At 35.4% G+C, this 13,445-nt stretch overlaps 1 protein-coding gene across 1 annotated transcript; it reads right to left on the reverse strand.

The window, feature by feature from the left end:
- Nucleotides 1-264: 264 nt before the first annotated feature.
- On the reverse strand, nucleotides 265-5,464 carry LOC128182160 (zinc finger protein 862-like). The gene is made up of 3 exons (XM_052850769.1): nucleotides 5,194-5,464; nucleotides 1,303-1,985; nucleotides 265-1,185 (listed from the first exon to the last, which is right to left on the reverse strand). Exons 2-3 carry the CDS (start codon nucleotides 1,836-1,838, stop codon nucleotides 426-428), a joined length of 1,296 nt encoding a protein of 431 aa, XP_052706729.1. The 5' UTR covers nucleotides 1,839-1,985; nucleotides 5,194-5,464; the 3' UTR covers nucleotides 265-425.
- Nucleotides 5,465-13,445: the final 7,981 nt, after the last annotated feature.

The following is a 13,445-nucleotide window of genomic DNA, read 5'->3' on the forward strand; positions in this document are numbered from 1 at the left end:
GCAACCTTGCGCGGCGTATCGGACTATCCGCATATCTTATTACATGTATATCATTCTTTTTACTGATAACACTAAACAACTTAACCTTTGTTTTTGCAGCTGTTTTTACCATAATTTAAGTCACACTGCAACAGCATGCATATGTTCACAATTGCTATCAGAAATTATTCTTAAATAAAATTAATATTTCTCCAATTGAATAATAGAATATACTGATCTTTGATCATTCTAAACAAAACCTTAAAACAAAAAAAGAAGACCAAATGAAGATAAATAATTTTATTTATTAATCTCATTCATAAACTCATAGCACAACAAAAGGAAATAGTCAATAAATAACACACCAAAGTCACACATTTCACAGTTAAGATTAAGAAAGTCTATGAAAAGTCCAATTGGTAATCACATCAGTCACATTTCACTGTTCACAATATCCTTCTTGTCTTCACACTGGCCCACTTGTTGAAGGCATCCTCAAATGGGAAAGATTCTGATGTGGGTCCCTCTATGGCTATCATCATAATGTTGGATAGGGACTCTATCTTCAATGAGTTGTGCAGGTCTGTTTTGATGAGGTTCTGTCTGGAGAAGCCCCTCTCACAGTCAACAGTCGATACAGGAAGAACCAACAGTCTCCTACCTAGATATCCTACCACTGGGTACACTGAACTATGCCTAAAACTAAACTGAGCTATATCCTTAACTGAGGTCAATCCTGCACTACTACCTACATGCCTAACAAATTCACGAAACCCAACTACTTCTGAACATAAATCCTCTGAATTTGAAAAAGAACACTTCTGTAGGAAATCAGAGAGAGTAGTCAAAGTCTCCTGAGAAGGAGGAATTGTGGAAGAAATGAAAGAAGGATCAAAGATAGAACACAAAGCTGACATGACCTTACCATCCCCTTCACTAACAAACCTATCCCTTAAGTTAGCAATGACACCTGAAATAAACTTCTCACATGCTGAAACAGCCTCAGCCCTCTTCTTTGAACTATCTCTAATACAGTGACCTTTGAAATCAAAAGTACAGAGTCCAGAGGAGTCAAAAGATGGAGAAGAAGGAGCTTGCTGTAGGAAAGAAGACAGGACATTTCCATCTTTAGAATCCCTTAACCTCTCTAGAACAGAAACTGTGGAATGCAGAAGAGGATTGACAGAGGAGAAGTCAATGTCAGATCTCTAAAACTGTTTACAAAGGAAACATAGCTGTTTAAGAACATCAGACAAGAAATGGGCACAGTAGAGAAACTTGTAGCAAGAGAGAGGCTTGTGGAGGCTACGAGCTTAAGCAGACTTCTCCTCAAGGAAAACAGATAGCAATGAGGGATAGGTCTTGACAACAGCATCAACAGCACCTTCAAAACTCAACCACCTAGTGTGAAAAACCTCCTTCATCTTGAGAGAACTAGAGTTTAGAATAGATTGAATAGACTCAAGTTTGGCAGTGTTCTTAGGAGAGTTGTGGAAGTACTTGTAAAGAGAGTTGAGAATTTCCTGAAACTTCACAAGATAGGGAATCTGATCAGCAGCACCACCACAACTAAGGGCTAACCTATGGGCAATACAGTGCGTAGAGAGAAGAGAGGGGGAGAGATCCTTCAACTGCTTAACTACACCAGTAGCTATGCCTACAAGGTTTGAAATTTCTAAGCCCTTATCTGACAAAATCTTGACAACCTCTTCCCTAATGCTATTTGAATTTGCTGAGGCTAGCTGCCTAATACCCATGAAGGTAGTTTTTGCATCTAACCTACCCAAAGACTCCTCTAAGTACCTAATGTACAACACTAAGTTTTGATGAACTGAAACATCAGAGGACTCATCTATCATGACACTAAAGAAGCCTGATTCCCTAACCCTGTCTAACAACCTATCCTCAATAACCCCTGCAATAGACTGCTGAAACTCCTGTATCGACTGATTGTAAGTGTAAGTTGTGCGACTATCAACTGCAAGGTCTCTCAGCGGAGAAGCACCCTGAAAAAAAATATAAAAAAAAATAACTAAAAGTTTTCCAGTGTTTACACTAAAGTCTTTACATATTATCATTATAAACTTAGCATTGATCGGAAGTATAATTTTATGAATAATTTGCCAAAAATCAACTATGATTATCACCTGGTCTATGCATAATGACTGGCTTCTTATATGCTGTCAGTCATGTGAATTTGGTTCATTTCACTTTCATTGTTATCTAGCAATACATATCTAACTAGTTTAAAATGATTCAAAATTGTTCAATATCCATTCATAATACATTGAATACTTTAATGCCGAGAAATCGGAAGAGTACTATCTTTTGTTTTATATATTTTAAACATCATTGGTACTTGAAGTTTACCAATTTGTTTTTATTTTTTTCTTAATCAAGGTTTGCGAATTAATAATCAACGAAAATTCCTTTAAAAAATCCGGAAATTATCTGGATTTTTTTAATTTTACAAACTTGCGCATTACATAATGCTAAATCACGGGAGGCTCTTTAGTTTATGTTTCCACAATATCACATTTGCATGGATAAAATCTCACAGAAACGATAATACAAATATGTGTAAATTTTCATTAAAAATTTGTCATATATTTATATATGTTCATCAAAGGACATACGGGAGATCATTCTCTCACCAGAGGTCATGCTAGTCAGTTACACAATAAAGGCAAAGACGATCACGACACGGTCACCACAAAAGAAAGTGACATCAGTCCTTAATGCTGCACTAAGGATTAATACTTACATGTAATTTAAAGTCGGCGGTCGGGTGATTAAAATTTTGACAGTCACAATACATTGTGATAAACTTAATCAAAAATTTGTCATTTAGGTAAGTATGTTACGGTTTGAATAATAGATCTGTTTCAAAACGCCTATTATCTTTCGTCATATGCAGTTGGTTTCCGCTGGGGTATCAGTGTTTCATATATAATTACACATTCTTTTAAAATTCAACATTTCCCTTACACATACAGTTTGTAAAATTGTAACATTTTGAGACAATATCTCATCATCAAAAGCCTGAAAATCTAAAAGCTAAAACCTAAAATCCAAGAGCATCGGGGGTCTTGAAATTTTAAAGAAAATATTCGAAGAGTACCAGGTAAATAAAGTTTGTCTCGGAATTCAGCAACTTTTGTTCATATTTATTCGCTCACTTCGTGGGCAAAGCTCATGGCTGGGTTTTTACTTATTTTGACTCTAGGTATTATTTATTTATAAGATTGCCGACTCCTGTGATAAAATCCAGGAGCTTCCGGGGGCTTCGCGCCCCGGGCCCCCACCAGGGCTCTGCCTCAGACCCCCTACCTTTTTTTGAATACAGTAAATTAAAAGCTAGCTACGCCACTGGCTACACAAGCTTCTCTTACACGAAATGTAAGCGAAGCTTGTGTATAACGACCTTTGGTGAGAGAATGACTGGAGATATATCTTTAACTCAGTGCATTTAATTTGAAAAATCCCGAGTGTTCCGAATGTCAACATGGTATGTAAATTCGAAGCGAGTAAAAACGTTGGTGAAAAAGTGTTAAATTCTTCATTAATATAAATTAAATTAAAGATATTTAGAGCCCCAAAATGGTTTGTTATGAATAATTTAACAGTTATTGTTATTTCAATGCGGCTTCATTAATTTTCTCCAAAATCGTTTCGAAGCGATTCTGCAATTTTTTGCTACATTACAGGTATATAGGAGGCATTTTAATTGTTGTGAAGGGTTGTCCTGAGACACTGTTAGACTGTTCTAACTAAGCAGAGTGTAGTGAAATTAACAGCATTATTGTAGGCTTAAAGCTTGGTTATGTAAATGTAAACATTACGGTGTGTCGCTGTATCTATTTTGTAAATGTCCGATATCATATGCAATGTCAACCCGTGCACGGGTTTTCTGAATTCATTTCACCACTCATCGAAACTGATGACGTGGTACACAATAAATAACTGTATTTTTAATTAGTGCTTTTAAAAAGTTCGTTTCAATTAAGATGGCTAGGTTCAAAAGGTACACAAGTAGACTTTATTAACAAAGACAATTTTGTTGTATTTTCATATTATTGGCATGGTAAATAATAAACTTATCATAAAAGTAACTCTACTTTAAGAATCTTGTTACTAAGCGCGGATTATCAGACCAAACTCAACGCTCCGCGTCTCTTTTTACCTGATCTACCACGCCTGGCATTTCGACGTAATTCAACCCATGAATAATGTCACTGATACATAATTATGTATTATTACGATTTGGAGAGTAAGAAAAATCAATGAGTTTATTACCGAATACATCCAGGAACTGACAGTTGGATAAATGACATAACAAGATTTGCATTGTTTAACATAATTTCGGAAATCAGTACTTTTGCTAAAAACCACTTGATAACTACCAAGATATATACCTAGCTCCATAATTAAATTCATCGAAGTGGAACAACTTTAATGGGAATTGTTTGTCATCAGATCCCGTCTGAGCAATAAGTCTTTTCTGGTTATTGCGAATATCTGTATTATTAATCATTTTCAATCTACGCAGATTCATTTAGTATTCTCTTAAATCTATTTGCATGTCTCCTCTTTAATAAACTAATCAGGAGCCATGCAATCAACAAAACTTTCTGTCAGCATAACAACATGTGTACACAGTAGAGCACTTTTGTGATGGCATGATGTCAAGATAACATCTTGATTCCCAGATAAACAGTTTGTAACATCCTTGCAACATCTTGAAGATGTAGGCCTCCGATTATCAAAAAACCTCAAGATATCTTGGTGATTAATTTTGTAATGTTTTCATTGTTCACTTTTTTACGCATAAATGCAAAGTTTTGTGTAATATCTATATTTCAAAATTTATACCGGTATACTATTTACATATTTACAACGATACTCTAACAGGTTAACCGGTCGGAACGATGGTGCCGGTTACAAAATCAATAATCGGTTAGTCGCATAAGATAAGAGTTTAGTTCCTAACGCAATTTCAAAATATATTTCATAATTTTTTTCATCATATCTCGAGACTATTCTCTAATGAGGTTAAATTGGAGACCCCCAGGGCATCTGGAGAAAAAATGGTCAGTATAATTATGTTAATTTTCATGACTTGTCATGTAAATACAAAATTTACAACAGGGCAGTAAATACAAAATTTACAATAAAAATATAAATAAGTATATTTTGGAATTAGTAATTCCATACCTTTTCATGAATATCGAGGAAGGAAGAGCAACGAACCTCATAGCGTACATGTATGTCCGCGTTAAAACTGGTGGTTGTTATTGTTTGCTAAATAACACATCATCTGTCACGATTGTGCAAATGCTTAAAGCTGACATGAATTCATAAAAGCATTTGGTCGCCATATTAGTTTCGATCGCTCCTCTACTGCCACTGGGGTATATATACCGGTTGAGAAAGTTACGATCGGTTGCTTTCCGATCGAGGCATTCACGTTGCACGGACTTCTAAATGCATGAACTACACATTGCACATGTAGTAAAATGTAGTAATAAAGAATAGAGAAAACAACAATCAATGAAATACAAAATATATTTATTCTTTGAAAGGATGTCCAAGGTATCTGTATTATTTTGCACAGACAGTGCTGCATTACTTCGCTTGCACATCGAACACGTATGTCGTTCATACAGAGTGCATAACGTCTGCATCTTCTTGAAAACCCTGGCGACACTACATCCAAACACAGTAGCTAAATGATAGTAAATCCAAGAAAGTAACAACGTTTCTATCCGTTCCTACAAAAACTCCCCGTTTATAAAATCCATGCGATAATTGACATTGCTCGATCTGCCACAGTGTGTGGTTTGCGCATGTGCGATGTTATAACACAGGAAAACGATCTACAATTATCGAGGAATTTCTTAAGTATCTGCGCCTGGATTTCAGTCTGTCTTGTTTCGTCGTTTATTAGATATATCTTGCCAGTGAAGTGGTTGTCATATTATTTTTGTTCAAAACGCGTTTTTACAAGTCTTTTCGTCCAAGGTAACGTGTTCGGGTGTATGAAATTCCTGAATGCGGTGAAGCATGACGAGGGCTCTCGGCCTTATATAGGGGGTGTGTAGCGATGAGCAGAACAATAGAAATCGAAAACTAATATGGCGGTAGTCGGAGATAAAAGGGAAGTAATACGTATTTATGAATTCATGTCAGCTTTGACAATAAATGTTTTGACATAATCATATGTTATTATAATATTGTAATACATTTTTCATTCACGATACCCTTACTCTTGTCTGTTTTAAATAATTATGATAACAGTCGCATGAACTAAAATAGCCCTTTATAGGGGAAAAACACATACCAATACGTCATTGTTCCAGGGAAGTACATACAGTGTACACGTACGTCATATTTGTCTTCAAGTTGGTTTGTACTCGTATATAAAATCAATTAAATCTATGTAAAATTGTATCTTTTCTCTTTGAAACAATATAATAATTATGAAGGTGTTAACCCCCCCCCCCCCCACCCAATTTATATATATCTGAAATTTGCTGTCGATGTCAGGTGATTGATTAACATTACTTTCCTGGTAGGAAAATAAAAAAAGTATATCAATTAAAATTTCATATCTTGGTAACGCGATCGAATTCAGCATTGTAATTTACAGCATAAAATAATTTTTATATGTGTTCACTGTCATTCATATTTGACACAAACTATAGTGTGTATAGCTTTAAGGTGGTGGGACACATCCATATCGTGACTCACTCCCTGTAGAAATATTCAATAAAATCAAGTTTAAGTTTATATAATTGTTTACCTTCAAAATTATTACACCTAACTACTTACTTCCTCCTCTTCGTGCTGGTTAGCACATCAGGCCGTAACCAGGGATCCCCAGGGGTCTGTCCTGTGACCATCTCTGAACCTATCCCCACGTCCTGTTGTCCTCCTCCATTTCCTTATCCACTGATCTTCGTAAGGTCTCTTTTGGTCTTCCTCTCTTTCCATTTCCAGTTGGTGTCCACTTCATTGCAACACTTGGGATGGAAGTTGGGTGCATTCTACAAACATGTCCAATCCACTACCACTTTCTTTTACTTATTTCCTAAGATAGAGGATTTGGTTCTAGTGTATATATTATATACAACTCTTTATTGGAGATGGTGTTCGGCCAGAAGATGCGCAGATATCTGAGAAGACATTGGTCTAGAAGGTGTCTATCATGTTCGAGATAGCTTTCGTCATTTTCCAAGATTCAGCATCATATTGGAGGACTCTTGAAGATCCTGATTTTGATGTTTATGCTGATCTTAGCTGATCTCTAGATGTTTCGCAGTGCAGCGTATGCTCCTGTGGCCTTAGAGACTCGAGCCAGGACATCAGCCATCGAGTCCCCATCTGTAGTGATTTTGCTTCCTAGATACACAAAATCTGGGACTTCTTCAATAATTGTACCTCATAATGTGATGGGTTCTTCCGATTTTGCGTTTATCTTCATTACTGTTGATTTTCAGGCCAATCTTTTCTACTGTGTTTGCAAGACGGTTGGCTTTTTCTTGCATGTCACAGTGTCTGTTTGATAGCAGGGCGATATCATCAGCAAAATCTAGATCCTCCAGCATTTCTGTCATGTTCCAGCTAATTCCCGTTCGATTGTTCTTTTATGGTTTCTTTCTTGATCCATGGCCAGTCAAAGCAGAATGTAAAGAGAAAGGGGGGGCATACATCCCTGTTTCAGGCCTGTCTTCAGTTAATTAAACTCATACGATAGCTTTGTTCCACCGAGAACTCTGACATTTAAGTCTGAGTACAGCATCTTGATGAGAGTGATAAGTTCCGTTCATTACAGTGCTCTAGTATCTCTCTGAATAGGAAAATCTGATCAGGACATGATCTTCTCTTTCTAAATCTGGCTTTTTCTTTCCGCAGTAATGGATCTGTTGTTTCTGTAATTCTGTTCAGTATCACTCTGCTATGGTCTTTCATTGCGACTGAGAGCAGCATTATGCCTCTATAGTTGTTGCACTTTGAGGAGCCCTTTTTTGTAACTTTACTATAAGGCCCGTTTACCAGAAAGTTGGTGCTTCTTCTGATTCCCATATCTTCTTTAAAATGTTTGTCAAGATGGTGTGTGTCCAGAGAGAATTTTGCGGGGGGGGGGGGGGGGGGTTGGGGGGTCATTAAATGATCCCTAACGTTCAAACTTTATACAAAGGCATTTATATCAAATAATTTCAAATATCTTGAGGATGTTTTGCTGGTGTTAAGTTCAAACAATCGCAGGTTATTAAAGCGGATTTATAAATTTGGTCGTAAGTCGTAACTTCTTTTGCAATAATCATAGGTTCGAATGATCTTTATATCTCCCTCACCATCATGCAATAAGTTGTTAATTGTTTCGAACGTCAGGTTATTTTGAAGAAAACATTGTGTTTTAATCGTTTTAAACTTTAAACTTGCCTTGAATTATATAATTCTTATATTAGATGAGATGATACTCGAATCATTCTAATTCCGATATTTATTTATGTGTGATAAAGATGAAACAAGTCATCGACACGGTAAACGGAGTAAATACCCCCTCTTCCTGAGGGATGCCTGTACTAAGAGTGTTTATTTATAATTCTTTATTCAAAAATCCCTCCAAACGGAAATCCTTTTGTGGTTTATAACTTTTAAAGAAAAGACAATCTTCAATCATGATGGAAACTTAAGTTTAATTCGGCTTTAATTCCTATTCCATCAATATACATGGTCTCAGATGACAATCTTCCCTTTGTTCGTACCCTTGTCAGTCTGTCTCCTTTTTCTTTCCTTGCCAAATCTGTCAAACATAACGGTCTATCCCTCATTCTCGTCGACGCCATTGTTGTTGATAGACCGAGATGTATGTAACGTGAACCGTTTAAGGCGGGGTTATTCAAATATTTTGTAGTATTTTACCGGCACGGTAAAAAAACAAAATGCATTTTTTATTTCTTGTATCTTTGTTAATATAGCGATTGACTTATACAGCGTAACTTATGTAAAAGCCCTATTTTTAAATAAAGTAATGAAGCAAATTATCAGATCTCATTATTGTTATTCACTAAAAATTCGCCTCAAGACATAAATAAACATTAACTACGTTTCGCCACTTGACCTTTAATTTAATCCGATAAAATCTTAGAATTAATTATTTGATTACATCGTTTGCTCATCCTCGGGATTTTTCATACGCATGGATCGAAAACTCATGAGGCTGCCGAAGGGGTGGGATACGATGAAAAAATATGACGATGACAGGGAAAAATGGAGTCACATTGCCTTGACACGTGATTGTCTAGAACCAATCAGGCCCCGGGGCTATAAAACTTTTGATCTCAGTATCACTTTCCCACTATAGGTTCCTTCTGTAAAAGTGAGACTTAGATCAAAAGTAAGCACATCTAAGTTTTATAGCCCCTGGGCCAGATATCGCGTTATATTATATCATTATTATAATGAGGTATAATGATATATTTGTTTTCTTCTTCAACAATGCTAAGAGTGTAGCGTAGTTAGGTTATTAGAGTTTAAAACCGACTAGGAAGTGTACAATCTATATCTCAGTAAAAAAGTTAATATTTTGTATATGATGTATTTTGATAATTTGCATCCAAATTGATATCCCAACTTGTTCCATACCGCCTTAAGTATTCTTAACGATTACGTGTAAATAACTTTATCACATTTACAAATGATAGAGTATCATAGAGAAGACTGATCATAATAATTGGACACATGGGATGGAATATGGAGTCCAATAAATGCATTATACATTTATCGCATGAATGTGAGGGAGATATGAAGATTTATTCCCCCCAGGGAAAAAATATTTTATGAGGGCAACGCCCGAGGGAAATATGATTTTTCTGAGAGAATAGATCTTAATATCTCCCGAACGTTCGTGCAATAAATTGTTTATCATACCGAACGACAGGTGATAATCTTGTTACATGGGGTTCTATAATGAGTTTTCAACTATTGCAAAGCAATAACGTACTAAATGTTAACCGGTTTCTTTCTGTTAGTTTTCTGTTATCAAAGGAATATAAAGTGAATTTTTGTAGAATTAATCTTTTGATTATATCGTATGCTCTTCTTCGGGACTTTTCATACGAATGGAATGAAAAATCACGTGGCTTTCGAAGGGGTGGGATACGATGATAAATATGACGATGACTAGGAAATATGAAGTTATATTGCCCTGACACGTGATTGTCTAGAACCAATCAGATAACTCGTTTGATTAAATTGATTTAATGGGGTGTATCAAGAAATTTAGTGTTCCTTTACGATTTTTTTTAAATATCATAAAATATTGTAGAAATTGTGTACAGTTTTATTCAATTACAAAATTCTTTCGTAAAGGTTGGGGTACTAGTAATCAGGAAACGAAGATATCCACATCTTTTTTGTTCTTATCAATATAATCTTTTTCTTGGAAACGCTTCAACGTTCTCATTAAGAACTATTCTATATGATAATGGGACTATTCTCGTGTGTCCTTTCTTATGAACTACGTTCTAAATATAATCAATGGGGTTTTTTTATAGCTTTCACCTCAAGAAATTGCTTTCCAATAATCTATGAATTTTACATCATAAGTGCTGAGTGCAAAGATGCTGGTCTGGAAGTCTGAATAAGAAAAAGAATAAAATTCTGAAACCACTTAATAGGAAATCATTAGATTAGTCGTTATGCTTGTAATGATAATCGATATTTACACACTGTTCCAATCAGATAAACTTCGTGAAACATTACAACCAAGTATAAAATCATTTCAATACTAGTATTACTTAGAGCATATATTTATTATTATAAAAAGAAATAGAACACATAAATAAATAAATATTTTTTTCATATAGAAAATAAGAAAAATCATGCGTGTATCCAGAAGTTTTTTGCAAGGGGGGGGGGGGGGGGGGGGGGGGGTCCGAAGGATAATTGTGTTTGCCGGGGAGGGGGGGGGTCCGAGGCATATTTGCGATAATTTTACTATGTAAATTTAATAAATTTTCATTTTCGAGGGGGGTGGGGACTCTCCCCCCCCCTTCCATCCGCGCATGAAAATTAATCGAAACAATTTATCAATTTTTGACAACCTTTTTTCAAAGTTTAGAATGTTCTATATACTCATCATGATGCATCAAAGATCGATATGTTACTGTTGACCGTTATACGGTTATGGGAGAGTTACACGTTTCTGGCGGTTTCATGAATCACTCTTTGTGTGCAATATCTACAAACACTTAGAGGTACATGTATTGGTACACTGATAATGATATTAAAAATGACGTGTAAGAGATATCTATATTATGGCCACGCATGCAGAAGAAAGTTTCTACACTCAAAATGTGTCTTTCTATAGATCTTGATCAGAAAGTCAGATTTCACCTATCCTATATGACAGTTTGATATGGACCGTCAGACTCAATAAATAATTAATCCACCTCGATCTTCATTTAGATCTTGTCATTCTATCGGTTATTGTGTGTACACATAAAAACTTGAATAATTGATTGTTCCCAGAATCCCAGGAGAAACCTGCAAGGTATCGCATATCTTTATTGCTGATGTCTCATTGAATGGTTTGTTTGTCGAGCAGTTCCTATGCTGTCCTGTCAAACCAGTTGTTATGAAGCTGGGCCAGAGAAAAGTTACTAAAGCGCGTTTCAACATGAATATTTATGATGAATAACAAATACATTGTGTACATTACACGTATTTCTATATCTTTATATAATATTTACTAGGCCAAATATGACATATTGTGGACCGACTTATTGGGGTATTATTGATGATATATTACGGTTTTTATACATTTACATTTCAGTCGGGTTTAGTTAGGTACTTATCATTGGGGATAAATTTGAACTTTCATATAATAAACTTTGTTATGATACTTTGTTAAATACCTAAATACAGAAATCTGATTGGTTTAGACGCAGCTTATAGACCGTTCTTTTATCCTCAGCGTTAGCAACACACTTGGCAACGAGTAACACAACGAATTGTTACATTTGCGTACGGTTCGCCGTAGAATTCACTTCATTTTTATATAAAAGCAGTAAAATTTTATTTAAAATTAAGACATTCAGTATAATGAAATAGTGCCTGTTTGGGAGGGTAACTGTTGAAATTGACAACCCTCGAAAACCATTGTCAACCTCCGCTTCGCGTCGGTTGACAATGGTTGTCTCGAGGTGTCAATTTCAACAGTTACCCCCCCCCCCCCAAACAGGCACTATTTTATTATACTGAATGTCTTAATTTTAATAAAAATTTTACTGCTTTTATATAAAAAAGCAACAAACACTGTGCTGGATAATTATGCCAGTGCCAAGGTGGCATTTTTGCACCCGCTTAAGCTGCATATATCGAAAAATTCAAATATGCCATACGATAGACCATTGATTACAGAGTTAACAACCACCTTTGATATCATTGTATCTCACCTGTCAGGTGAGATATTTACCTTTCAAAAATAAATTCCTATAGGAAAATAATTTTTCCCATAAGAAAAACAATATTCCTATAGGTAATTTGAAATTTCCTATCGGAATACAAGAACTTCCTATAGGAATTTCAATTCCGATAGGATTTGATAAAATCCGATAGGAAAACTTAATATCCTATAGGAAAACTACATGTCTGAATCAAATTCCTACAGGAAATACCATTCTCCTATAAGAAATATAATTCCTATAGGACTTTTAAAAAATCCTATAGGATTGTCAATATTTCCTGCAGGAGAATCAATTCTCCTATGGGAATTATCATTTTCCGATGGGATATTAATTTTTAAAGATAAATATCTCACCTGACAGTTGAAACACTAAAAACAAAAGTGGTTATATACTCTCTAGACAATGGTCTATCATTTGGCATACATGGATTTTTCCGAAACTGCATCTTAAGCGGGTGCAAAAATGCCACCTTGGCACTGGCATAATTATCCGGCACAGTGTTAACAGTTACCCGTTGCCAAGTGCGTTGCTAACGCTGAAGGTAATAGAACGGATTACCAACTGCGTCTAAACCAATCAGATTTCAGTATTTAACATGAAAGTATAATAAAACGAATTGTTACATGCACGTAAATTAGGCGCATGGGTTCGCTGTAGAATTCACTTTATTCCTAAAGAAGTCAGTTATGCATTCTTGTAAAATAAAGATATTCTGTAAAATGAAATTAATACATGAAGTACCTGTTTGGAAGGGTAACAGTTGAAATTGACACCCCTCGAAAACCATTGTCAACGTCCGCTTCGCGTCGGTTGACAATGCTTTTCTCTTTCATAAGTATTATAAGATATCATGTTTACAATACAATAATATAAAATATGATATTGCATCCTCTGATACTTCCAATATATATCATTTAATACAATATAATACTGTAAAAAATAATGATGCAATATGATATAATATTTACATCTACCATGTATAATTTCTTC

Source organism: Crassostrea angulata, chromosome 4, assembly GCF_025612915.1.
Source record: "Crassostrea angulata isolate pt1a10 chromosome 4, ASM2561291v2, whole genome shotgun sequence".
Lineage (NCBI taxonomy): Eukaryota > Metazoa > Mollusca > Bivalvia > Ostreida > Ostreidae > Magallana > Magallana angulata.